Source organism: Homalodisca vitripennis, chromosome 2, assembly GCF_021130785.1.
Source record: "Homalodisca vitripennis isolate AUS2020 chromosome 2, UT_GWSS_2.1, whole genome shotgun sequence".
In the NCBI taxonomy this organism is placed as follows: Eukaryota; Metazoa; Arthropoda; class Insecta; order Hemiptera; family Cicadellidae; genus Homalodisca; species Homalodisca vitripennis.
Genome location: NC_060208.1, coordinates 118,049,492 through 118,077,077, shown reverse-complemented (window position 1 = coordinate 118,077,077; position 27,586 = coordinate 118,049,492). Strand labels below are relative to the sequence as shown.

General features: G+C 34.4%; 1 protein-coding gene across 1 annotated transcript; it reads right to left on the bottom strand.

The window, feature by feature from the left end:
- Positions 1 to 3,908: 3,908 nt before the first annotated feature.
- On the bottom strand, positions 3,909 to 27,237 carry LOC124354639 (DNA replication licensing factor MCM4). Its single transcript, XM_046805255.1, is given in 15 exon segments — positions 3,909 to 4,093; positions 5,621 to 5,831; positions 6,099 to 6,340; positions 8,794 to 8,911; positions 10,864 to 11,024; positions 13,099 to 13,547; positions 13,550 to 13,557; positions 17,145 to 17,188; positions 17,190 to 17,374; positions 18,430 to 18,672; positions 19,168 to 19,402; positions 19,598 to 19,813; positions 19,989 to 20,152; positions 21,934 to 22,250; positions 27,180 to 27,237. Coding segments are annotated over 14 exon segments (2,685 nt in total). The 5' UTR covers positions 22,247 to 22,250; positions 27,180 to 27,237; the 3' UTR covers positions 3,909 to 3,997.
- Positions 27,238 to 27,586: the final 349 nt, after the last annotated feature.

The following is a 27,586-nucleotide window of genomic DNA, read 5'->3' as shown; positions in this document are numbered from 1 at the left end:
TCTTGATTCCGAACTAGCTTGTTTTCCAGAAAGCTTTCAAGTCTTTCATAGAAAATCTTTTCAAGAATTTTCCTGAATAAGGGCAATCAATATTGAAATAGGACGATAATTGCAATACAAGGATCGTCCTTTTTTAATGTTGGAATGGCTTTGGCCGACTTCATGAAGTGATAGAAAAGTTCCAGACTCAAATTAAAAATTTATGAACTTTTTAAGTGGTTCCAATATGTGCCTGAAGCATCGCTTAAGTAACCACACTGGCACCCCTCTTCTGTCCACACTGACGTTTTCTTCGAATTCAGTCCCTGTATAACGTGTGCTACCTCCCCCTTACACGACGGGGCAAAGCCATGGATGCAACCGGCTCCAGATCATGCCTTCCACAATATTGTGTTCCTACAAATGACGAGGTCCACAGAAGAAAAGTATGTACTTAAGGAATTGATTTTTCACTTGTAATTATCTCCAATCATTTTGGCTTCAACTTTGTTTGCAATTAACTTGGAACCTTTGTCTTTACCTATATCTCGAGAAGAACTATTAATAATTTCCCACGCTGTCTTTGAAATATTTTCACATTCACCCAAGGCTCTATTAATGTGATTAGGTTCTAGCTACACGTATGACTTTTTTATAGGTCCTCCAGTACGTTCTAAAAAATTTTCATTCAGTTTGAATGAAAATGTTGTAAAAGAAATTCAGTGTTTCTCAAGAAATAAGAATTCCTTTTGTAAGCCATATCTTTTGAGGTTTGTGACTGTTTTTCTTCTTTTTTTTGAACGGATATGTAACATCCAAACATTAAAACGATCACTAAATGCCCGATACATTTCATTGACGTTTCCAGTCATTAAAAAGTTCCAAGTCTCATGTTTCAGAAATTTATTTAGTTGGAAAATGTTTTGAAAACTAAAGACTCGTGAAATTCTGAATTTTGAGATTCTAGTTTACACCCATGAGCCACGGCTTCCTGTGCAAACTGATCAGAGATAGCCGTATTCAACACAGAGACTGTTGTGTCAGGCATGTTAGTGATTACGTTGTCGATGGCAGTACTCTACGTTGTGGTTACTCATGTCGATGATTTTACGGACCAATTTAAATCAAAAGAGCTCAGCAGATCGCGAAGCCGATGGGTTAGAGGGTGTGGTCCATTACATTGACATTCAGATCTTCAATTGTTTTAAACTTCACTGAATTTGAAGAAGGACGATTTAAAAGGTGTTCAGTTTAAAAAAAAACTTTGACAGCCATTTGTGGATCTATAGTCAAATGAGTTATTCTCCCCAGAGTGAGACTTGGCTTTGATACCTATGGCCTCAAAACCCTAGTCCAAACTGTTGCCAATTTTAAACGACTTGAATTTTGGAGATTTTTTTACAAAAATTGCCACGCCACCCCCTTTTAAAATTGATTTGACAAACATAATTAGCCAGTTCAAAATTTTGAAGATATTGATTGCTTCGGGCTTGAATTCATTCTCCGGGATAACCAACACATCAGGTTTAAGCTCCTCATTCATTAACGCCATCATCAACCTCGTCAGTCGTGACCTGGGCGTTCTGGTGAATTAATTTGATCTGTTGAATTTTGTTGCTTGAATAATTTCATTTGAATTTAAAAAAATTTGAGGCTGGATCCGAAGTCATCCCTAGGTTGATGCCGGATGGGTCCGTCCTGACAAGTTTTTTGACACATGAAAACGTCCTTCTTGTCTTTCACCCGGAGACCCTCTCACGGTATCCGTGTATGATAGGCGCTGTTGATTTAGTGACGGCTGAAGGGTACCAGTCCGCTCTCAGACTTCAGCAAAGGACCCGAGAGACGATGGTGATGGCTCTGGTACTGAAGAAGCGAGGGCTCTCACAATCATCCCAACCAGCAGTCGCATACCCCGCACTGAGAGATGTTGACCATGCCTCGTGAAGTACCCTCGGCCAACTCCATTGAGTTTTAATAGCCGGACGTTGTGCCGGGCTGCCAGTTCCTCCACGAAGGTATTCACGGGCACGGTCTCCTAGTGTACGGGGTAGTCCAAGTCAAGGACGTGTCGCTACAGCAGGGTGACAAGGAGTAACTCGGCGTCGGCCGGCCTGGCCACGATGTAATTTTCCAGGTAGCGAAAAATGTTACACTGATCGCCGACACCCGGTCATCGGTACCGGTGATCAGCTCCTCGCACCGTGGTCCAGGTCCAGTAGCTTGGCTTCATTGGTTAGCTTCATCACCATTCCTGCAATATGTCTAGTGTGGCTGTCTCCCCTGATAGTAATGGATCTGAGCTGGAGGATGGAAGTTGGAAACGCCGATCATTTGGTTGTAGGTGGTGTTTTAATTTATTATCTGTAGTGTTTTTCCTTTTGAACTGTTAATGTTTTTACTCTTATTTTGTAGTTTTTGTTTTGAGTCTATCATTATTTTTTTCTCACGTAACTGGTCCTGAGATTTTTCCGCACAGTCACTTTTGATGTCTTTTTGCCTTTCACTTCCGTCCACGGCTCCGAGCAGTCACATTTCTCAATCTGGAGTCTCAAACACGTTTTCAGCTTCTTCTAAAACTTCTAGGGTTGTCTTTAGTTTTTTGATTAACGCAATGTTTTCAGTGCATTGACCGACCATACAAGTAGTACGCCCCAGTAGATAGTATAGAACACCTGAGTCCGCAAAAACAAGATATAGGTCAGTTGGAGCCTCACACTGGACCCCGCAGTCCACTGCCGCGGAAGCGTTGTCGGCCAGGTCGACTCAATTTTATCAGTGAATTGTAGCAGCCAAGTGTCAGATTCAATAGTGTGATTCAGGAGCTTCTGATATTCTTCTTCTAGTCGTTCCAGCTTTTTCCTGAGTGTGTGAATCTCTTCAGGATCATTAAGTGTTGACGAAGGGGTGAATACAGCGCCAGATGGAATAGCGGGGGCGGGAGTGGAGCAGGCAAGCGGTGGGGCGGATGTGACGGGAACATACTATAGTAAAGCAGCGTCGGTGGTGGTAATACGGGGTTTGGTTTGCGTAGACAACAGCGAACGCATAGTGACTGGATGTAGGCCGCTGTTTGCTGTTGTAGACAGTCGCTCTTCTGTTTGCATCAGTTTTTATTGATACACTACAGCTTTTCCCAAGACAAAGCTAAATTTCTCTATTTTTTAAATTGTGTGCTGGCTACACTTGACATTGTCCAAGAGAATACAAGACTCTCCAGTCTTCGTTTTTTCTATGGTGAAGGACATTTTTCAATAAATAATATAACATAACAGGAACAATAAAACCTGTGTAACAAAAGCAGCCACAAAATAACATTTAAAGTTTAAAATATGTTTAATTATTATCTTCAAGAGGAATGTCATTAAGAACCTCAAAATGAACATACAATTTTTCCTGATATCTGTGATGTGATAGTCATTGAATATCTTTGCAACTTATTCCATTTCATTACTCCATGTCATAATTTAAAGGCCTCCTATAGTGTTATCTGAAACCTTGAAATAAACAGCAAACTCTTTTGCAGCATCTTTGTGGTAACTCGTGATTATTTGAAAAATTCCATTCTATGCACTTTATCCTGTCTCAAATCGAATTTAACTTGTCTCCAGGATGGACATAATCTCAAAGCTGAAATGTATCCTAGCATTACTAAAGTAAGTTGCAGAAATAAAAAATACTCCATCTCTATAATCTACTTTGTCTAGCTTTTCTAAGAGGTCTTATATTGTGACTTCTAGTTATATACAGGTTCAATTCGTAGATTGTGGGTTGGCCCTCTTTTATTTAAAAAATCCATAAAAATCAGTCTAGTAGTTTTGGAGAAAACAGTGGATAAAAAATTATGTAGAAACAGGTTGAATTTCATAAAATCCTTTTTTAAGTTAAATAAAACTGTTAAAATAAGTATAAGAAAATCAAGTTCAAACTGAAATAAAACAATACTATTTATTCTTATATTTAATTTTTATAAATGAACATGGATATGGTTGGGAGTTAGCAGCATCACTGCTGATTACTAACAAATCCTAATTGTGGTTCTGCTGGGGAGGGTGACCACTCCTTCATCTTGCAACTCCTTCAGTGAATCTTCAAACATTTCTCGGGTCACCATCTGCAACATTCACATCAATTGTATTCCAAACTAGTGAAGGAGCACATTTTGGATACAATGACAAAATATATATATGTAACAAGGTATGGCATAACTAGGACTTGACTTTGAGGAGGAAGAATCTGATTGAAAAGTACAACACAACACACCACATGTAAGGAATAAATCTGAATATAAATTAGACTAAACTAAACAAAAGAATTTACTTTGCGAAAACTAACTAAAACAAATCCATTGAATAGTCAATAAATTTTTTAAATAAGTGCAATGCAATTAAATAAGTGTCAAACAAATAATTAAAATTAAATTTAATCGCTTTACTATAACAACATAACAGTTGTAACTTCTAAAAGCTTTTTTACTCGAGAATAATTCATGTTATTCTGAAAATAAAGTTTTCAAAGCCACAACATGCAGTTACATTAAATATTTTTAATAAATATTTAAAGCTCTCTTTCTCAATCAAAAGATTGGTCATCAAAGATATACTGCACAAATTCATTTTTTTCAGCAATCTTCTTTAGTTACTAAATGTAAATTGATAATCATATCAAATATCCTTTAAACTTTGCAGCCCTGCAAGTTCACTTTAATTTTAACATGAAAATCTTCATCAATCAACTTTAATTACTGGTTTACTATTAAACTAAATGTCATACCACTCGATATTTGTGTAGTAAAACATATAAGTTTCATGAAATAAAATATTATATAATATAATATAATATAAAATAAAATACTTTTCACATTGAAAGGTTTTTGACCTCTATTTAATTATCAATAGTTAATAACTAACTGCTAATAATCTAATGTAACTTTTCCAGTAATTCTCTTTTCTTCTAAACTGGAAAAAATGTTTCTTATCACTATTTAGCTATATTGTTTAGCTGCAGCAAAAAGTATAATAAGCATTAAAAAATGACCATTTTCACATCATCCCAAAAAAAGGTGGCCATAAACACTATTACAGACGGGTTTACATCCAACCACTATTATATTTTCTATTTATTGATTTTGTTCAATTGCTGTACAATCCTGGGCAATGGTTCTACCATATATAACAATTGTTTTTATCACTGAATTTTATTAGAAAAGGGAAGTTCTGTCCTTATGAGCCTGTGGTGCAATAAACGATAATCATAGAAATTATAGGAGACTTGGGGACAGGAAGACGAAACCAAATTGAGAGATAACAACGCACCAGTAAGAGCAATCTACATAGTCCATTAGAAAATAATTACATTAAATACACACAATGAATAGTGATATCTTACCATTACTAACAAATGTCTAACATTGTAAATCACCTACTGTGAAGATTCCTCTTCCTCCATATCTTATTGCAACATCTGATAGTTGATTAAAACATCGTTGCTAATGAATATCGATAATTATTAGTCAACATAATAACTCACCTACTGAGAAGATTCTTCCTTTACTTCAAGCAATTATCTCATAGTTGCACACTACACAGAATACACTCTTTCTCGTTGCTATCAGTAGTTATTTGCCAACATAATAACTCACCAATTGTGAAGATTCTTTCATCTCTTGCAGCACCTTCTGGTAGTTAAGTGACGCACCCTTTCCCTTTGTAGTTAAGAGCTTCCGCAAAGCCTGCGTTAGTTCTTGCCTGCGCTTTCGTGCTGCAGAGCTTAGACCAGTGGTCAAAATCCCAACATCAATCTTGCCCGAGAGTGGATCTGTCGCTGACTGCTTCAGGGCTTCTCGGTGCAGCCTAATATGACATACAATCTATAGTAACATTTTGATTAAGAGCATCTTGCATGAATATTTGATATATATTAGATTGGTGGTTCATAATGGATAACACCATTTCTGTATTTTTTAACAGGGACTATTTTTATCAATCTCCCACTACTTTCAGTTGATTTAAATGGTAAAGTAAAAAAATAAATAAACAAGTTTGAGTCCTTCATTGAGATAGGAAAAAATTATTTGCACTTTCAGGTTATGAAAACATTCCAGTTAATGTTGTTTTTACCTGTAAGCCTCCTCTACATCCTCGGTTACCACAGTCTGAGAGAAGCGCATCTTGGCATGAGCCTCTGCCAGTCGAATCAGTGACTCCAGCTGCCGGGGATACGCAGAGACCTGGCCCCGACCACTGCCCACGCGACGCATATCCACATAACACTGCACCAGTCGTTGGGAAGCCTCTTCACTCAGTCGTGGCTGGATATGTTCACGTGTGTACGCAATGTAATCTCGTAGCAAGCCCATGTCCTGCAATTACAGTTGTTGATGTTTAAAAAATCAAATTAATTATCACAAGTTGATACAACCATAGGGTCACCAATGAATCCGTGCAGGAAATAAACGGTTTCAGAGCTTTGTGATGAATTTGCAAGAATTTCCAGGACAGTTTTGTACAAGATAGTGAGTGACAAAGGTGAGACTTCAAAATGTTCTGTGCTCGATGAGTTTCAAAAATTCTGTTGAAAAATCACAAAACTCAGTGAATAGCCTCTGCTCTTGACTTCATGTGCTACAAACAAGAACATTCCACAATAATTGTAATGAGGGATGAAACATGGGTTAAGTAAGTAAACCAAGAGATCAAAGAACAATTAAATGTATAAGGTAATACGAGGTCTGTCCAAAAAGTATCCGACCACCGACCAGTAGGCGGCCGCGGCGTAACCGACCGGCTCAAACCGGTTATTGGAGGGGAGGGGCGAACCTACTCCTTCCCATATTAGGCATTGAATACGATCTGGTCACTCAGTGAGTCACAGCGCTCTGTTCCGTACAGTACTGCCTTGTGTGTCCGTCACATTTCAATATGACTGAACGTGTTGAGCAGCGCATTTGCATTAAATTTTGCCAAAAACTTGGCCATTCAGCATTTGAGACGATTACTATGATACGGAAAGTTTATGGTGACGTGTCTATGGGCGATACACAAATAAAAGAGTGGTTTAGGCGGTTTAAAATTGGCCGCATATCAGTGGAGAGTGATGACTGATCTGGCAGGCCTTCAACGGCCAGAAACGCTGAAAATTTTGTACGTGTTCTTGCAGCAATTAATGAAAACCGTCGATTGACTGTCCGAGAGCTGGAAGAAGATTTAGAAATACCAAAATCATCAGTTTGTAACATTTTACACGAAGATTTAAAAATGAACCGTGTTTTGGCAAAATTTGTTCCTCGGCTGCTGACAGAAGACCAAAAGAACTGTCGACTTGAAATCGCACAGGACAATCTGGATTTGATAAAAAGTGTCCCAGGGCTATTTAAAAAAGTTATTACTGGTGATGAGTCATGGGTTTATGGCTACGACCCTGAAACAAAGGCTCAATCTTTACAGTGGAAAACTCGCGAAGAGCAACGGCCGAAAAAAGCAAGACAAAGTCGAAGCAATGTCAACTACGACAGCCTCCCTACAGTCCTGAAATAGCTCCTTGTGACTTCTGGCTATTTCCGAAATTAAAAATTCCTTTGAAAGGAAAAAGATTTGACGATGTTGAACAATTAAAACAAAATGCAATGAAGGACCTGTTAGCCATTCCGCAAAATGAATTTAAGGAGTGTTTCCGGAAGTGGGAGGAGCGTTGGAATAAGGTAGTGGCTTGTGGAGGGAGGGGAGTACTTTGAAGGGGATCAGATTGCTGTTGCCGCCGAGTAACATCAGTTCATGCCAGACGTCAAGGTCGGATACTTTTTGGACTCACCTTGTACACACTCGACAAACAAAAGTAAGCACAGTGAGAAGTTAATGCAATTGTTTTGGAATTAAAAAACGATTCTGCTTGTGGAATTTATGGAACAATCAATGAAAACTAAACCTACAAAGAGCAATTCAGAACAAACATAACAGTCTCTTATCATGTGATATAGTTTTTCTGCATGACAATACCCAACCCCATAGTGCTAAAAAACCAGATTTTTGGACAACACAAATGGGATGTTTTTAGTCATCTGTCACAGAGCCCAGATTTGTTGGGGAAGCTACCAATAACTTTGACTATTCACTTGAAGAAATTACTGAGCTCTTAGCGGTTTTAAGATGACAAGGAACACAAAGAAATTTATAATAGTGGATAAATATCAAAAGTGTTGAAAATTTACTAGGAAATAATGTTGAAACATAGAGGAAGGATGTAGTTTTTAACATATATCTATATATAACATATTTTTATCTACTTCTCAGTTTTGCAAAAACACCTTGGTTGGTAACCCTTTGTGATCTGCATCAAATTCATATCATTGTTCTTTCACATTGCCAAGCCACAAATGTGACCATGGGATGTTCTTTGCTTTAAGTCGGAGATTTATGGCCACGTCCTGCCCCTCAGCTCGCCAGGCCACTAAGTGTGGTCCATTACATTGTGCAGTTATTAAATTCAATCTTTACCCCATTGTGGCTGGAATGTGCTGCAACCTCACAGCCAAATAGGTAACTAAATTAATATTTCTCTATTTGCAGCACATACCATAGTACACATTGTTCGTAAATATGTTTTATCCAACTGTCAATGTCACTGTAGCTGCCATAGTGTATCTTATCTATTTATTAAAATACTAGTACATTTAGTGGAGATGACAGATCAAAATATCAAAATGAGATAATATTCAGTTGATACTGAAGACCTAACTGAGACAGATTATGTTTTTAATCTGAAAATAAAAATACTAAAGGTTAATACTTCTTTCTACTGAAATATTCTGTAACTTACCAAAACCTCCTCATTTTCTTCATCTTGGGACTTGTAATACAGAGAAACCAGGTGACGAGCCAAACGTCTATCAAACTGTTCATTTTGTGGGTCCAACATCAAGAATATCAGATCAAACCTATTACAAACAGGCAGTTAGTTAGAAATGTGAACCAATTTATGTTTGTGATAAAACAAAACCATTTGAAATGGTATTTCTGTGTAAATATACTTCCTGGATCCTAGCAATACTTTACAACATTCGGCTTTTTTACTTTTCAACCACAAACAAGTAAAAAGTTTTACGTATAATTCAAAATTGATGTAACTGCATTGAATTATACTATCTAGATTGTGTTCTATGTGTATTATTAAATACGGTTTGCACAAGTTAATAATTTATACTGTTATTTTGTTATGTTGCACAAGCTAAAAAAGAATACATTGCTGAATGTAACAAAACAAAAACAATGATAAAATTAAAGAACTGTCTTATATTTATTTACCCAGTACTCCTCAGATTACACGATTTTTCAGAATTACTGTTGTTACAATATCAAATTAATGAAATGATATCGACCAACTAAAAATAAAGTGTTATTCATAATACTTTGTATTCTATTCAACACATTTATAAATTATATATATATATATATATATATATATATATATATATATATATTAGAACCCATTACAAGTATAATTAAAAAGAAACGAATATCATTCCTGGGGCATTTGTTAAGAACACCTGAAAATAGAATTAGCAGGAAAATAGTAGAAAAACTGTGGTATAGTAAAAGTGACATTAAATGGATCACAGAATTAAAGGAAGATATGAGAGAGTTACAAATTACAGTAGAGGATTTAAAACACAAGACAAACACATTGAAGATATTGAATGACAAACACTCTACACTACAGCTGAAAAGAAACAAACAACGAATAGGAAGAGTGGTTCCGGAGGAGGAAAGGAAATTACGCTCGGAAAGGATGAAGAAATATTGGGTGGATAAAAGAAGAAAGACTAGAAAATATAAAGTGACTAAAGTGGTCCAATGTAGGCCATAAAATTATAAAAAAAAAAAAAATATATATATATATATATATATCTTATATATATAAAAATCTTGAGTCACGATGTATGTTGCCAATAAACTCCAAAACGACTGAACCAATTTCAATCAAATTTCACATGTATCCGTAATTTAGTCTAACTTAGAAGATAGGATAGTTATTATCTGAATTATTCGCTTATGTCGTGAATATAAACGAATAAAATGAAGAAAAGTTTTCAAAGCGCCTGCACATTATAACCTGCAATTACGAGATAGATACGTATATTAAACAGTGAAACACTATTTGAAGGCGCTAAGTTATGATGTATAATTGTCTAAACTAAATTTTTGGTTGAACTTAAAGGTTGAGTGGTAGACCACTTTGTAATAAAATACATTATGCATGTACAATACATTTTTGACATATTTTCTTGATCGTGACATCAAGGTAAAATCTACATCGGGGTTGGAAATATAATTTACTTCAACCAGAAATGCTCATACGCGGGCAAAACTTACGAAAAGCGTGCGAAGCCGCGGGAAACAGCTAGTATATATATATATATATAAACCATTCAACCATTATCGGATATCAACAATACAGAACCCAACAACAAACTCTAATTTTATTTATTAATGGTCTTATGCGCCAGTATAAAAAAATAAAACAGTGTAACTTCAAGACAAAGTAGTTAAAAAAAAGCTCTTTGACCCATTTTCAAGCCCACAGTAAAAGAAAAAAAAAACACTGGTGGTTTTCATGAGTTACATTGAGCACTTCATTACAGCCAATCATCTTCAAATGTATTGACTTTAGGTCTTTTATTTGTATTACAAATACATTTTTAAACTCAGATTGAGAAACATTTGTTCAACGTCCTGTTGAATTGAAAACCAAAACTAGCAGATGACACATCAGACTTCACCCTTTTAAACAAACCTAAGATCATCAGAATATATTGACTAACGTACTGTCAATATAAAAATTACATTTCAGAGGATGGCAAACTGACAAAGTAATCACACTTTTACCAACCTGGACATTAGTGTGTGAGGCAGCTGAATATTTTCAATTATGGTTTTGTTCTTGTTCCATTGGGACTCACAAGGGTTGGCAGCTGCCAAGATCGAAGTCCGAGCGTTCAGTTGACAGATAATTCCTGCTTTGGCAATACTTAAGGTTTGCTGTTCCATCACCTAGAATATTAGAAGAGGTTGATAAACTAATAGCCTAACAACAATGCAAGAACTGTTTCATTGCAACTAATTTTTCAAAATGTGAATCAAAATATTAGTGAGGAACTCAATTTTTTAATATAATTAGAGATAGGAATCTAAAAAATAGTTAAGTATGTATTTAATATTAATAATTTGACTTAACTATGCGTACTTTGACACCTCACTAGATAATAATACATGAATGTCCAACCTTTCTTGTCTTTCATTAACCCTTCCCTTTCAGTAACTTCATTCGTGTTGTGGTGATGAACTTATTTTGTGAGCCTTACATAGAATGTAATCTTAAATTCAGTATATTGTGATTATGCACACATTTTTGGAAAATTAGAGTCGCTTTAAAATGAGCACATGCCGTTTTAAAATATAAAAAGAAATAAATACACTTCATGAAATAAATTCATTTTTTACATGTAAGTCCACACTTTTATCTACTTTTCTACATAATTACCGCCAATATTAAGGCACTTTTAATATCATACATTCTTTTTCATGCAATCACTGCAAAACTGTTATTTTGACACTACCGTTGTACGTATAGCACTGATCTCCAAGATTTGATCACCTTTTCTTGATTTTTGAACTCTTCAGTTGAAAAATATATAATTACTGGATGCTAGTTCAAAATTTTAATGGAGTTAATCAGATGGTTATATGGTTGTTAAAAAAAAATGAAAGTGCCTATTTCAAAGTTGGCAGGATTCACTATCGGTGGAAGCATTTTAAAATTCTCATAAATAAACATAAACAGATATTTGTTGCTGTAATAGAATCTGTAGTTTCCCAATGTGTGTGCAGAACACTGACGGCAGGGGTGTAGTGACATAATTCAAAACAGTACTTACTTGGAAAACTTGTCTAGTATTACATTAATAAAATTAGCATAATATTTATCATGATTTATTGTCACAAAAATATCAGATATCCAGAAAGTGTCATTTATTACTACATAGTGCACAGAAAAATGGACCATTTTTATATCAGTATGCAAAGTAGTTAGTCTATTTAATGAAATCCAACAAAAGCAACCACACTTTGTCATTGTGGAAGCAAAATACTATTGTTTGGGATGCTAATAGAATCTTGTTTTTTGATTTCATAGAGCGTAGTACAACCATCACTTTTGAAGTCTACTGTAAAACTTTGAAGAGACTAAAGAAACAACGCAAAACAAACACCATAGTCTTCTTATGTCTGGTGTTTGGTTTATACATGACAATGCTAAATCTCACACAGTTTTATGAACAAATAAACTGATCAAGTTTGAACGGAAATTTTTTATCATCCAGCTTATAGCTCGAACTTGAGCTACTACTGATTTTTATTTATTCAAATACATGAAGAAGTAGCTTGCATCCCAGTTTTTTGCTGATGATGAAGAACTTCAAAACACTATGATAGATAGACTACACAACCAATTTTCATACACAGAAAGTGTATTCCGAAAATTGAAAACAGTATGACAAATCCTTTAATCTATAAATAATTAAGTTAAAAATGTTTTTAACGTGTAATTTTAAGTTATATATAATAAAATCATTTTATATGTATTGAGTTTTAATTTTTAAATGAAAATTATTTTCTGGACGTCCTTTGTATACATGAACAGGCACGAAATGAGAAAATCTTGACACCATGCATCACAAAACATCTAAAAACCGCACCAGATGACAGAATAAAATATCATAATTGTTACAAAGTTATTCATAATGCATGGAGGAAGAAAAACTAAATAAAATGTATTGATTAGTGGTAAAAATACTATTTACATTTCAAGTAACCATTATACGCAGCATCAATATATTCAATACCTACTGTAATTTATGAGTTTTGCCAAGGTGAACATATCTATACTGTGGAACAAAGATTTATTTAAACTTTATTGTTAAATAAATTACTAAATCAACAGAGAGGCATAGTTTGATCTAGTTTTTCTTTAAATAATACCAGAAGAATATTTTTTAACCTTGAAACTGACTAAATCACTTGCACTTGAATAAAACATTAAAAAAAATGCACACAACTAAATACTAACCTCATGAAGCACACTGCGTGTAGAATCATTCATCTTGTCGAACTCATCAATGCAGCAGATGCCATTGTCAGCTAGCACAAGAGCTCCAGTCTGCAGCACGAGCTGGCGAGTTTCTGGATCCTTGGACACATACGCAGTGAGACCCACAGCGGATGAGCCCTTGCCACTGGTATACTGACTGCGAGGCACAAGGTTGTACACATACGAAAGCAGCTGCGATTTGCTGGTACCTGGATCTCCACATAGCAGAATGTTGATTTCAGCCCGAAAATTGGCCCGGCCTGAATTCTTGAATGCCTTCTTGGTTCCTCCAAACAGCTGCAGGAGGATACCCTTCTTGATGTCTTCATTCTCGTAGATAGAGGGTGCAATGGCTCTGGCCAGTCTCTCGTAGATGTCTTCCTGCTGACTAAGCTGTTGTAACAACTCCACTCTCTCTGGGGGAAACGATGGTCTTTCCTGCACATCGACATGGAATGTGAGGTTGCATTATCTTGAAGGTGCTAATAATATTTCATATCAAGACCTTTTACATGCGTAAAAAATGGGCATCCCAGAGCTGAATCCTGGGGGGACACCTCATCAAATCATTTCATTACCTTCCATGTACTCAAACTTCTCTCTGCAGTTTATAAGTAAAATTTAATCAAGTATAGAGAGGAATTAAAAATTGTAATACTTAAGTGTATTGTTATTTATTTTTTTGTTAGCAAGATGAGACAAAGTGACGAGAGCAAATATTTTATCCTTGAATGAATTATGAATATTTTAAACTATTTTATACAAAGGACAGTTGCAGATTTCCTCTTTCTGAAAACCAAAGATCGCACTTAGGATCATAAAAGCATCATTAAAGAAGTTATTGTGTTCTAAATAAATGTTTTCACAAGGGTCATTCAACAAGTAACTCAAATTAACTTCAAATTACTACTGCTCAAAAACAGACGAATTGATCCATATGAAACTTTCAGGACATAAAGTTGGCAACCTTGCGATGACATATGATCAGCTGTTTAATCCAATATTTTTTAAGCATAGCCTCAAATTTACTCACTTAACAATGGCGAGTCTGCTGAGATTTTTAGTCACAGAAGGTGAGAAATGTAAAATCCAGGAAAAAATGTTAAAAGTGTATGGAGACAATATTGTTTGAATCGATCAAACGTTTACAAATGGGTAGAACAGTTTCAAAGTGCCCAAACAAAAAGTTCTGACGAGCACCACAGAGAATGATTAGTTTAAGTTGGACCTCCTCTCTCGAATCTTGGATTGAGATGTTAATTCGGGACAATAGCTGTATCACTATTGAACTGATAAGTGTAAAAATAAATGCGAGTGTTGGAGCTGTCCATAAAATTATTCACAACAAGCTAATACAAGAAAACCTGTGCCAGATGGGTGCCTAGACAACTTATGGTTGCTCACAAAGAAACCCGGCTTCAAATCAGTCACCAGTTGAAAAATCCATATTCAACCTGAAGGTTTTTAGAAAAGAACTAAAACGTGTGATGAAACATGGATCCATCACTATGAGCCAGAGTTGAAAAACGACACCCTTGAGTGGAAGCATAAATCTTCTCCCACTCTCAAAAAAATTCAGGACCCGGCTATCTGCCGGTAAAGCATGCTTACAATATTCTAGGATTTTCAGGGCCTAATTTATTGTGATTTTCTTGTATGCCCAAGAACAATCAACAGCCAGTACTATACTGACATGCTGGAAAATAAGATAAGACCTGCCATTTAAATGAAACACCACTGGTTCTTAACTGAAGGCATGATTTTACTTTATAACAAAGCCCATCTACAATTAACTTTAGTGTAATTATTTGCTCTGTACAACTTCTCCAAGGCCTGAATCCTCCTTGGTATTCTCCAAGTTCTTGATCTAGTTGGTCCTTAATCCTGTTGTAGAGAATCTTATAAGTACAATTGAGGAGTGATATACCTCTATAGTTATCCGGATTACATCTCACCTTTCTTGTGCAAAGGGTGAATTATAGCTATAGTCCATTGATCGGGAAATTTCTCAGTAATCCAAATTTTCTGTAGTATCATATGAAGAGAGGTATGACTAGATACTCCAGCATACTTCCACACCTCTGCAAACATTTGGTCTTCACCACCTGCTTTGTAGTTCTTTAATTCTTTAAGTACAGTTTCCACTTCTTTTACTGTAGGGGGGTTAATATTTACAGGTTTGGTTTTTATTGGAGTATTAGTGTTGATTTCCAAAATTTCCTCCGGTTCCTTACAATTCAGGAGTTCCTTAAATGCTTCTGCCATTATTTCAGCATTCTCCTTATTGTTATGTGCAGTTTTTCCAGAAGCCTATGTGATTTCAAGAAAGCCTATGATTCCATTCATAGAATATCACTATTAAAAATACTGAGACATTTTGGACTTCACCCCAAATTAATTAAATTAATAGAACTAACATTAACTAATACAAAGTCTAAAATAAAGTTTAGAGGAGAACTTTCAGAACCATTTCAGATAAAGACTGGCTTAAGACAAGGTGATGGATTATCACCGCTTCTTTTTAACTGTGCATTAGAGTACGTCATGAGGGAATGGGAAAGAAATAACCAAAAAAACATAAAGATTGGATATCAAAGGGACAACATTAATCTGAACTGTCTGGGGTTTGCTGATGACTTAGCTCTTTTGGCCAATGACATTCAGGAAACAAAACAGCAAATTAAATCTTTACAAGATATAGCTCAGAAAATTGGTTTAAAGATATCGTTTGAAAAAACAGAAGTTTTATTAAACACAGCCTCCACTTGCAAATAAAATAAGGTTGGACAACCACAATACAAAAATTGTGCAGAAATTTAAATACTTAGGAGAAGTAATCACTTATAACCTGAATGAAAAACCATCTTGGCAAAATAAAATAGACTAACTAAGATTAAACATGCTACTAAGAATACGTATAATAAAAAATGTCTTTCAATAAATACAAAATTAAGACACTACAAAACAGTTGCTCTGCCACAAATTACATACGCAAGTGAAACAATATTTAAAACAACAAATACTATTGCAATAGATAAGGTTCTTAAGATGGAGAGAAGAATAGTCAGAACTTGCTTAAACAAAAACTATCAAGTAGACGGAGTTTGGAGACTAGCTTCCAATGAAACAGTCTACAAAAATATAGAACCCATTACAAGTATAATTAAAAAGAAACGAATATCATTCCTGGGGCATTTGTTAAGAACACCTGAAAATAGAATTAGCAGGAAAATAGTAGAAAAACTGTGGTATAGTAAAAGTGACATTAAATGGATCACAGAATTAAAGGAAGATATGAGAGAGTTACAAATTACAGTAGAGGATTTAAAACACAAGACAAACACATTGAAGATATTGAATGACAAACACTCTACACTACAGCTGAAAAGAAACAAACAACGAATAGGAAGAGTGGTTCCGGAGGAGGAAAGGAAATTACGCTCGGAAAGGATGAAGAAATATTGGGTGGATAAAAGAAGAAAGACTAGAAAATATAAAGTGACTAAAGTGGTCCAATGTAGGCCATAAAATTATAAATAAATAAAGCCCATCTACATATAGCACAGCTAACAAAAGAAAAATTTCAGAAACTAGATTGGGAGATCCTTCCACATCTCCCCTACAGCCCTGATCTTGCCCCCTTAGACTTCAATTTGTTTGGACCCCTTAAAAAGGGTCTACAAGAGAAACATTTTCAATCCAATAAAGAGTTCAAAAATCAGGTGCTAAAGTGGCTTCAATATCAACCCAAAGAATTTTATGCCAAAGAGTATTTACAAATTAGCAGAAAGATGGACAAGTGTATGTGTTGCTGGGGGGACTATGTTGAAAAGTAACAAAATTTTTGTACTGATACCGTTATAAACTGTTTTTGAGCTGTAGTGATTTGTCTCGTTACTTATTGAATCACCTTGTATTTGATCAAACACAAGGTGTTTCATTTATTTTAAGATTACAGACAACATAGACAACAGTTACAATCTACATGGCTGATCTATATGATAATCTATTAAAGAAATTATTACCCATCCTCCTGTTCATAGAGTCGCTTTGAATCTGTCTTACGGAAAATGGACCACGTCAATGTGGGTACGGTAGACTGAGCGCACGTTTCGCATGCGCGGGTTAACTTGCAATGGCATTGCACGGTAGATACCAGTCACGGTCACTCTGTCACCAGGATGTACTGCATCTACCAGGTCATTGTGAGCAAACAGGACCACAGTATGTGGAGTCTGACCAGCTGGCATGTCGTCTGCAACACACACACACACACAAATATTCCTTTACTTATTCTAAATGAATACAGTACATCACCACTAAGAAGCACTATATCAACTCTAATTACAACATAACCTAAACTGTACCAAATGGTTTGATTGCACATAAGAAAGTTTATTAAAATAATAAAGACGAGTAAAATAGAGTAGCATTTTATTTTTATAAAATATTCAAACAATGATTGCAGCAAAGAAGCATTGGAAATCACAATATTGTTGAACAAAACAATAATGCTATAGTATCAGTGTTGCTGACATATAATTTTCTTCCTCCATATCAATTAAGAAAAACAATGTCGATGGCCAACAATAATTACGTTTATTGCAGCATATTCTAATCTGAATGTGATACCATTGGCAGCCTAGGGCACTCTGAGAAGGGCAATGTTGTAAATATGTTAATTCGTTTTAATGTGAGTTTAACATTTATTTGGAGAATGATTGTTGCCAACGTGGTGAAATATACTCTGCTTGATCAGTTGCATTAGTTTTCAACTCACTTTCGTCTTTTTTTAGTTTGTGACGTACTGTAGAGTTGTAAACATAAATAAATATAACTGACTAACGACACAATAAATGTCCAAAAAAATGTGTGTGGGTCTTTAAATAGTGTAAACTACATACAGAAAACTAACTAACCTAAAAACAACGTGTGCTTTTTAGCATATAATGACTTTTAAAAATACTTCATCATTAGTACATCACTAAGTGGATGTTTCTGCATTGGCACCTGGCCACTCCTACCCCATCCAAATAAGGGAAACAACATCATAGGTACATCTGAAAATTGACGTCTACCTACTTCCTTGTGCAGGTACTAGCAGGTTCTTATATCATTTAACGGCAAAATCAAAAAATTGTTTAGTATTTCAGAGCCATAATTTACCACTTTTAAGCAATGAGTGTGTTTATGAGAATTAATTAATCAATAAACTTAAGAATTGTATTGTCTACCACAGATACAACCATAACAGAGGAATTATTTGTAGTCTTTTTTTAAATGAAAAAAAATTAATACAAAATCACTGACCTGGGGACTCCTGCAGCTTGACCATCTGCTTGTCTGTAAATTGAGACCGGTTGTGGACCAGGGTGAAGCAGAATTTGGTGCTACACTGTGTGCAGACGGTTGGCTCAGCGATACGCCCACGATCAATCTCCACCGACGCCGTGTTGGCACAGACCATACACTTGAAGAAAGCTTCACGCATTTCTGGCATGATGTTGCTTGTCCGAGTCACCATCCCACTGACACTGATCAGCTGGTCTATGTCTGTTGAACAATTTAGTCATATTTACAAAATACTATAGTATAAAATATGCAATTCTACTTGTGTTCTATCTCATTTTATATTAACATATTCTACTGAAGCAATAAAATTAAAATAAAGCAGTATCATATTTAAATGCATTGTAAAATTGTGATGAATGAATTATCTTCTTGAACAGAGTAATACAAAATTTACAGTTTAGGTCATACTTCTTTTGAGTATGTGATAGTACGAATATGTTCAACACAAAACTTTCTTAGATCTTAGGTACATTTGAGTTTGGTTTTGTTATTTTAATGAACACAAAATAATTTGTATAAAAAACTAACACACATTTCAACAATACTTTTGTTGTTTTTAAATAAATTGCATATCAGAAACTAATTTTTCAATAATTTTATGCTAAGCTAATTCATCTTTAAAATTTAAGAAATAACAAGATCAATGTAAACTGAATTTAACGTACACATAAATTAATAAGCACAGATAATACATACCTTCTGGATTTAATAAGCGCATATTTTTGGTTTTCTGAGCATTAAAAGGTCGGACTTGTATCTGATGTTCAAGAACTGCAGCAGGATGGCGATCAAAAAACATCTCGTTAACAGCCATGTCCAGAGTTGGGATCACCTCTTGGGGATAACAGACCAGCTGGCGGTACAGTTCAGGGTCAAAGGTCTCTAAGTGACCACAGTTCACGTTCAAAAATGGTTCCTCCAGCATATGAATCTGTGCAGGTAATCATGCAATTATGAGTTCATAGATTACTGACAAGTACGTCCAGCTAGTTGAAACCAACTGTAGGAAATAGTACACAAGCTGACAGAGTAGTTAAGGTCAAAGATCTCCGTGAGCAAATCAAGGTTACTTCTTAAGAAAATGTAAAAAAAATATCTGATTCACCTTAAATATTCTTTATCGTACCTCTTCCAATTTCTGCATGTACAGAGGTTCATTGGTGTCTCTGTTCTCAGGTTGCTCATCCTCATCAGTCTCTGTCTCTAAAAAGTTTTGTATGAACCGTTTGAATCTGTCCTTGCAGCGGCTGACCACAACATCTGTGCCCCAAATTACCAAGTTCGGACCCTGAGATGCTCCTTCACCCTCTGATGACGCAATCCTGTCAACCGGTACATCCACCTGCACAATTACATAATATCATCAACTTGCTACAATTTTAATTTGTTATTAATTAAGTTTATACTACTTCTCATGTTTTATTAGAACAAGTTTTCTTGATCTAGGCTTCAAACAAAATTGATAATTGTAAAAGTATACTTTTGAAGATTGAGGAAAACACAATATGACAACTTACTGGATCTGAATTAACGTTGACTTGTCGCATTCGTCTGTCTGTGCGGATGTCTGGCCGCAACCGGATAGGAGTACCTCGGATACCTGATCTCGGGGTGCGCAGAGACCCCATGGAGCTCGGAGTGCCATAATTTAGAGGAGAGCTTAAGTCAATCTCACTCATTCCTACGGAATTCAGAATACAAATAATTCATACTTAAGTCCTCTAGGTTGTTTAGTTAACCCTTTGAGTGCCAGAGCATTGCTGTCAGCGATCCCGCATTATATGCAAGAAATGCCGGAATCGCTGTTAGCGACTTCTGCAGTAACGCTTATATTTTATATAGTATTTATCTAAATTGGCTCAATGACTATACATACGCATTCCAAAGGCTTCAACGTAACTTTTGATGTAGGTTTTGTTGCATTCTGGTTAGATTCTGATTTTTACGGCGGTTGTAAAGTGAGCGCGTCAGTCAAGTTTAGAACCGACCGCTATGCGGTCACCATGTTTTGTTGGCGCTGCTGTTTATTTCACAAATGATATTTAAAGTTTTTAAGTGTAAATGGGTAGTGTTAGTATTTTCTAATTATTTTGTTTGTGTATATTGTTCTAGTCTGTGTGTAAGTAGAACAATGACTTGGCCGCGAGTTACGGCGATCGTAAGCATCTAGTACTTTACTAAATACGTTTGTATAGTTTTTATGTTTTTTGTGTTTGTTCAGTGATATTTACAAACAATGAGTCGTAAAAACATTGCTGACAATGAAGACCTAGCATTGCAGGCATTAGGTTTAAGCATTATTAGTGTAGACAATACACAGAGTGTTAGGTTAGGTTAGAACATTTCTAGTTTTGTAGTGGTTCATATTTTCATATTTATTTTCCAAACTTTATTTATAAGTATACAAAAATGTTTATAAGTCTTTTTGTAAAGAATTAAATGGAGTATAAGATAGAATAACTAAAAGTGAAAAAATAAAATATTTCAATAACACTAAGTTGTGTCAAAATAAAAAACTATATGTTTTTGCTCATAAAGTTTTTGTTAATATTTTTTTTATTTGTATAAAAACGTTAAATAAGTGATGAATGTATTATATGTATAAAGAAAATATATTTATCTAAAAAGAAACAAAAACCCAAGACATTATACCAATAAATAAATTTGTTATGAATTTTTAACCAGACCCTTGCAGAATCAGGCATTTTCACTCTGCATTTTATGCATACCATATAGCAAAACGCTGTGGCACTCAAAGGGTTAATATAGATATTTACTTAAACCATCCTAAACACTAAGTTATTTTGATACATAATTTACTTTTTTCCTCGTCAGTCATATTCCAAATGTATTTAGGGAGACTATTCTAAACAACATTTTTCTTTCACAGAGTTCTGGTTTAATGATTGTTTTAAACACAAAATTGACAACCCTGAATAAAACATTAAATTGTTTATTTAATCTAAAACTACTACGTGGTAGTCAACCATCTCAATCTCAAACTGAATGGTCAAACATCAACCAGTAAAGTACAGTGTAGTTGATGTTTATTTATCATGTGGTCAAGGTAAGTGGGAGGTTACAACTTGTGTTTATTAACTCTCATTAAAGTTTCAATATAATGCTAGTTTTTTAATTCCTTTTATTGTTTAGGATATTCACGAAGCTTATTTTAACTGCATAATATATATGAAACTTATCTAATATGTTTCTCTGGTTCTGGACCTGGTTTCAATTATTTCAAAATCTTTTTTTATCTTATGATAATGGATGGTTTCCTTAAATCTTTCAAGGAAAGTCCAGCTAGTTTGAGTTTAGAGACGTCTTAACACTTCAGTTATCATTCCACATTTTCTCTCCCAGCACTCAACCAATAGTAGTGTTACACATTTTCATAAGAGTGGTAAGGCTAATTCAATAATATTACTGTACTTTGGAAACAACCACATCAATGGAACTCACCCACGCCGAAAGGACTGGTTGGTGCCCCAATGTTCTGCGCAGGAGAGGATGGAGGGATTGACAGAGGGTCCGAGGGCTCCACCACTACATTATCCTGGTCAGTTGGAGGTGCACGCTGTGCACCAAACCTGAGTGGCGTGGAGGTTGGTGTACCAGAACGTGGAGATGTGTCCTCTCGTGCAGGAGTGCGTGGTCCACGCCTGGTGCGCGAACTAGGAGTTCGTGGCTCCACTGGCTGCTGTGGGGTTCTAGGGGCTTGGTCTGCCTCAGACCCTCGGGCACTACGCCTGGGAGTACGTCTTGGACTTGACATGTTCCTGAAATCAACATTAATCATAACGATGTTGGTTAAAATTGATTCAATGGTGTCTGGGCTTAAAAAATAACAAATTCAATTTCAGCCTATAGGCTAACTTACATAAAAACTTCAAATAGTAAAAAATTGAAAAACAAATATTTTCTACACAATTTTTAATCTATGCTGAATTTATTCCTTCAAAAGTCAAATGCACATTGGAAAATGTTCTGTAATTTGTCGTTTGAAAGAGGATAGTTTCTTTTTTAAATTGAGTAGTAGCTGCCAAGTATGTTATGATAAAATATAAGTATACATATATTTTACACATATTAATATTACAATTATTGCTCATAAAAGTCTAGTAAAATGTACTGTTTGCTGGTACTATAAAAGGTTTGCAATTCAATTGAAATTAATAATTTTTCTGACAAGTTCTTTCCTTATCCTCTCCTTTTCTGGTCAAATATTGTTTTTTTAACAAATCTATATGATTATATTTTTAACAAAACAGATAGTCCTTCCACGAAAACCATATTAAATCTATAATTTCCAATGTTTAAATTTTTTTAGCAGAAACAATATACCGTATTAGTAATTTTGTTCAATATTTTTTCACCATCCAAATACAGTCGTACACATACAAATATTTTTGTTTGTAAGCTACCATATGTTACATCCTCACATTAAATGAAATCCCTCAAATCAGAAAAAAAGAATTTACAGAGTTCTTGAAACAAACTCGATATTCCGTGCAATCTTAGTTCCAGACTCGCAGATGAATACGTGATCTGGGTTGCAATATAATAAGCACCCACCATCAAAATAGAATCATCTATATTCATGATTATTTAAACCACCGAAACCAAATGATTAAACAAATTGTGTTAGAAATATTTAAAATTACGGTATAGTTCTGCTGTTTTTATAAAATATAACAAAGTAATAATTGAATGATGAATAAAAACTATCTAGGCTAGTGTAATTATAAAATGTAATAAACAAAACAGTGTAACACTTAGTTCCTTTCTTATTTTGAAGGATAAACGTTGCTGACAGCTTGTGACATAAATAACAGATGGACATCGCCATTGTACTTGCACCCATTTCTCAAATACAATACTCAGAACTAAGAAATTCTTTGACAGACAGAATAACACCACAAAATAACTTAAACAACAATGTGTGATAGTTAAATTACATTAGGTCATTAAAAATAACCCAATTCAATTAAGTATAAAAACAAAGTAATACTAATTAAAAATACAAACTTATTGATAATTCTAAATTAAAATAAAGCTTATAAAGTGACCTTTCACCTGATATTAAATTATTTTGATCAGAGCACTCAACAAAGTCCCAGATACTGTAATAGACTCGCTTGATCTCTTCTCAAAACAGGGACTTGTTTTTACTGTCATAGAGTCTGGGAGAGCACTGATTAATAAATATCTCAAGAAAGCTAGTTCTATAGGCAGGAATGTTAGTTTTATTGGAGTGACAGAAGATAAAATTATAATAACCATTAATTTGGATGTTGGAAATTATGTGTTTTGAAAAGGTGGAGATTTTTGTGAATTAATGTCACACAATTCAAAATGTAAATTAAAGAGAGGAATGTTAGAACATTGACCCTCCTAAAAAGTTACCTAAGTTACATGAGTTTCTTACAAGTTTCCAAAATACCACTCTTAACGTCCTTATCTGAAGTTTGAAATGGATTTTGTGCATACACTTTCGCATCCCCAATAATTACCGCATATGTGAGAAACATGGTAGATCAGCCCATAGTAAGTATCCAAAGTTACCAGTTTGATCTGGTATTAGCAAATTTTGTAGATTTCTTATAGACTACAAAATTCACAACTCTACTCACAAGTCTACTCTCTTGTAGACAAGCTCAATATGATCGTGGAAACATAATTTGTTGTCAATTTGGATGACGAGAAATTTTAATGAATCAAAAGAAGAAAACTATTTATCCTCTAAATAGAATGCAATCTGAAATCAAATCGAGAACTCCTGATATCAGTTTTCTCATTACAATGAACTGATTATGCAGAAAACACTGAGTTATTTTATGTGTTCCTTTAGAAGCTAGTCATGAGGTTAAAGCTATTTGGGACCATGACTGTAAGGGACGCATCGTCTGCAAAAAGACAAATTTTGGCATTGTCACTAGTATTACAGTTTGGAGATCATTCACAAACAAAAGGAACAGGTCTGGTCCAAGTATTGAACCTTGTGGGATTTCTCTTATTATCTCAGTTGATTTTGATGAGGCTAATCTTTGACAGCCATGGCTGTCCAAAAATGGTAGCTGAACTAATTGTCTAATTGTGTTTTCCCACATAGGTAAGATGAAATCCAAGAGTACGACACACCTCTAATGTCAAGTACATAGTTTTTTTAATAAAATACTGTAATCAACCATATCAAAGACCTTGGTCAAATAGAATAATCCTACAGCTGAATCACCCAAGTCTAGAGCCTTTGTCACAAATGTAATAACGGAGTTGACTGTCAGTGGTTGATTTTGTGAAGCCAAAAGGCTTGGAGAAAATTCATCATTCCTCGTAAGAAAAAAAATCTATCCAGAAATATTCTCTCAATATTTTGGAAAAGGTAGTAACCATTCCTTATTTTGTTTGGACTAATTTAGAAAAATAATAATTATTGCATGTAAATATCAATAATTACAATGTATCTGTATTCAATAGTTAAGGTATTTCTAATTAATGATTTGATACCTTGATTCAAATATGGTAGTTACCGCTTACTACACTGCATCTATGGTTGCCTTAATTATGATTGCGGGTAGGGTACAATAAGCGGACCTGGTTTTTTATATTGATATTGACAAAACTAAATCGATAATTGATATTTAACTTAATTATAACTTTTGATATAACCGCCCGATTCTGATATTTTCTAATAACTAACTTGTATAGTACTATAAACACTTTTTCATATGAATAACGTATTTTCTTTTATAGACAATAAGATAGTCGAAAGCTCGTGGAGGACCATGAAACCAAGTTTAAAAGGTGGCATACCAGTCGACCTGCTTACAGCTTATTTCTGTGAGTATTTGTACAGAAGAGAAGTACGGTTTTCTAGAGAAGATGCTTCAACAACTTCTCGAAAGCGGTTAATCATTGCTACCCAGGAGGAAACATATAGATAATTACACATATTTCGTATTTCCTGTTATAAATGCTTTTTATATTGTTATCATTGTATTATTATTTATGAGTTTTTCCTATTTCCAGTTCTAATTGTCTGTTTAATCGTTAGAGCTCATTCATTATTTATAAGATTATATTAATTATTTTAATTTAAAATATGATTTTGATATGACTATAGATATGATTTATAAACGTGTACTTGATAAATAAATATTAGGTATCGATGATTGTACTAATCGATATAAAAAAACGGGTCCGCTTGTTGAACTCTAACCGCGATTGCGACATACATAGGTTAAAAATTCTGTAAACATTCTTATCATGTAATACATTATAATTCTAGTGGGTTTGGTCACAAATGTTAACGAATATAACTATGATACTATAATTTCCTAGAATAAAATTCAGTAAATGTTTACAATTCCCAATTCACACGTTTTGTTGTTTATATTCTCGGGGCAGATATTCTTGGAATAGAAACAAATATTTATTTTGTTAAACGACATGATACAGTAGTATTTAGTAGCCTTCTGGCAGTTTTAACCTGCTGAGAAATGTTATTTAAAAATCGAACTGACTGTTTAATTAAATGTAACAACAGCCATCTTGTAGCTAAAAAGAACAAACTAATTAAAACGTTGAGATTTAGGTTTTAGAGTCAACATTGAAAAGGACTATACCTCCTTTGTTACAACAGTGAAAAAACTACTTGTATATTATTTCAAAAGAAGCATTCATATTATTTGATGACTGGGGTAGGGTACGATAAGCGGACCCGGTTTTTATATCGTAGAATGTAATCATCGATACCTAATCTCAAACCCTAGACTATTAATCGATATAAAGTATCTATAGTTCTCAATAACAATCATATGTTTTAAATTAAAATATGAATCTAATATTTACAGTGATCAAACAAATTATTATAACCAAAATTATGAAAACTGAAGACGACCATATTTGCTCCTCTCACAGTTGTTCTTTCCACAAATGTCACATAATGGGTTTTTCTACACGAGTCCAACATGTTGAAGTCATGAAAAACATGTCTTATCATCTTCCAAAGCAATGTCGTGTAGTTTTCTAAAATTGACTGTCATTTTTAATAATCAAATGTTACTTATATAAAATTGAAATATTACATTAAGAGTATTATTTGAAAGTGTTTACAGCTATTGATATAAATTATTTAACTGACCGTTAAAAATAATTTATTAGTATCGATTGATTATATCAATTTTTATGATTAAGTAATATCGTTTGCCAATTTCGATATAAAAAACCGGGTCCGTTTATCGTACCCTACCCGATGACTGTCCATATAATCCTGAAAATTAAACTGTCAATGTGTAATAATTGACGAGTCTTTGCCAAAGCATGGTGCTTCTAAGGCGGCTGTGACAAATTATGTAAATAAATATTTGAAATCAGAAAAAATAGGCCTAAAGGACTATAATTTCAATGATTATTCATTACCAGATAGGTTAGCCTAGGATATTTTATACTGAAAAACTGACTAAACACAACATTTGGATTTTACATAAATTAATTTCAGAGAAATTAAATTTGTATTTGGCTCTTGCCTTTATGAGCTACTTACCACCAACTGTTGAATTAAAATTAAGCTTTAAAACTGGAGAAGTCTTTGGTTATGTTAAGACTTAGTGCTATCACAAATTAATAAAAGTTTATGACAGAGATTAAATGTTAATATAACTAACAAAATGCGCCTTGTTTCAATAATAAAAATATACAAAACGTACACTAATTACTCTTCACTCACACAACCTTGTGACACAATCATCGTCCTGACAGATTTGGCGGCAAAGCGGGAAGCAAGGATGCGAGGGACAAAGGCGGGGAACTAAGAATATTCAGATTGATTTCAGACGTCTTTGATATCATAATGATTTTCACTACGGACTTCTCTATGAGGAGGCATGGGATTTCCCGAAGCTTACTAGCCTATAGCTAACAATTATAAAAGAAAAGAACTTTCTCTAATAATTTAATTCAGAATAACGGATTTTTTTTTCTATTTGAAAATAAATATGCACATGTTACTTTACCGGGTGTCACAGATCTCTGTACTGGCATTTTCAGGAACTATTCTTGAGCAGACACAAATCAAAATAGTATTAAAACTTTCAAAAGCTTAATAATAACCCTA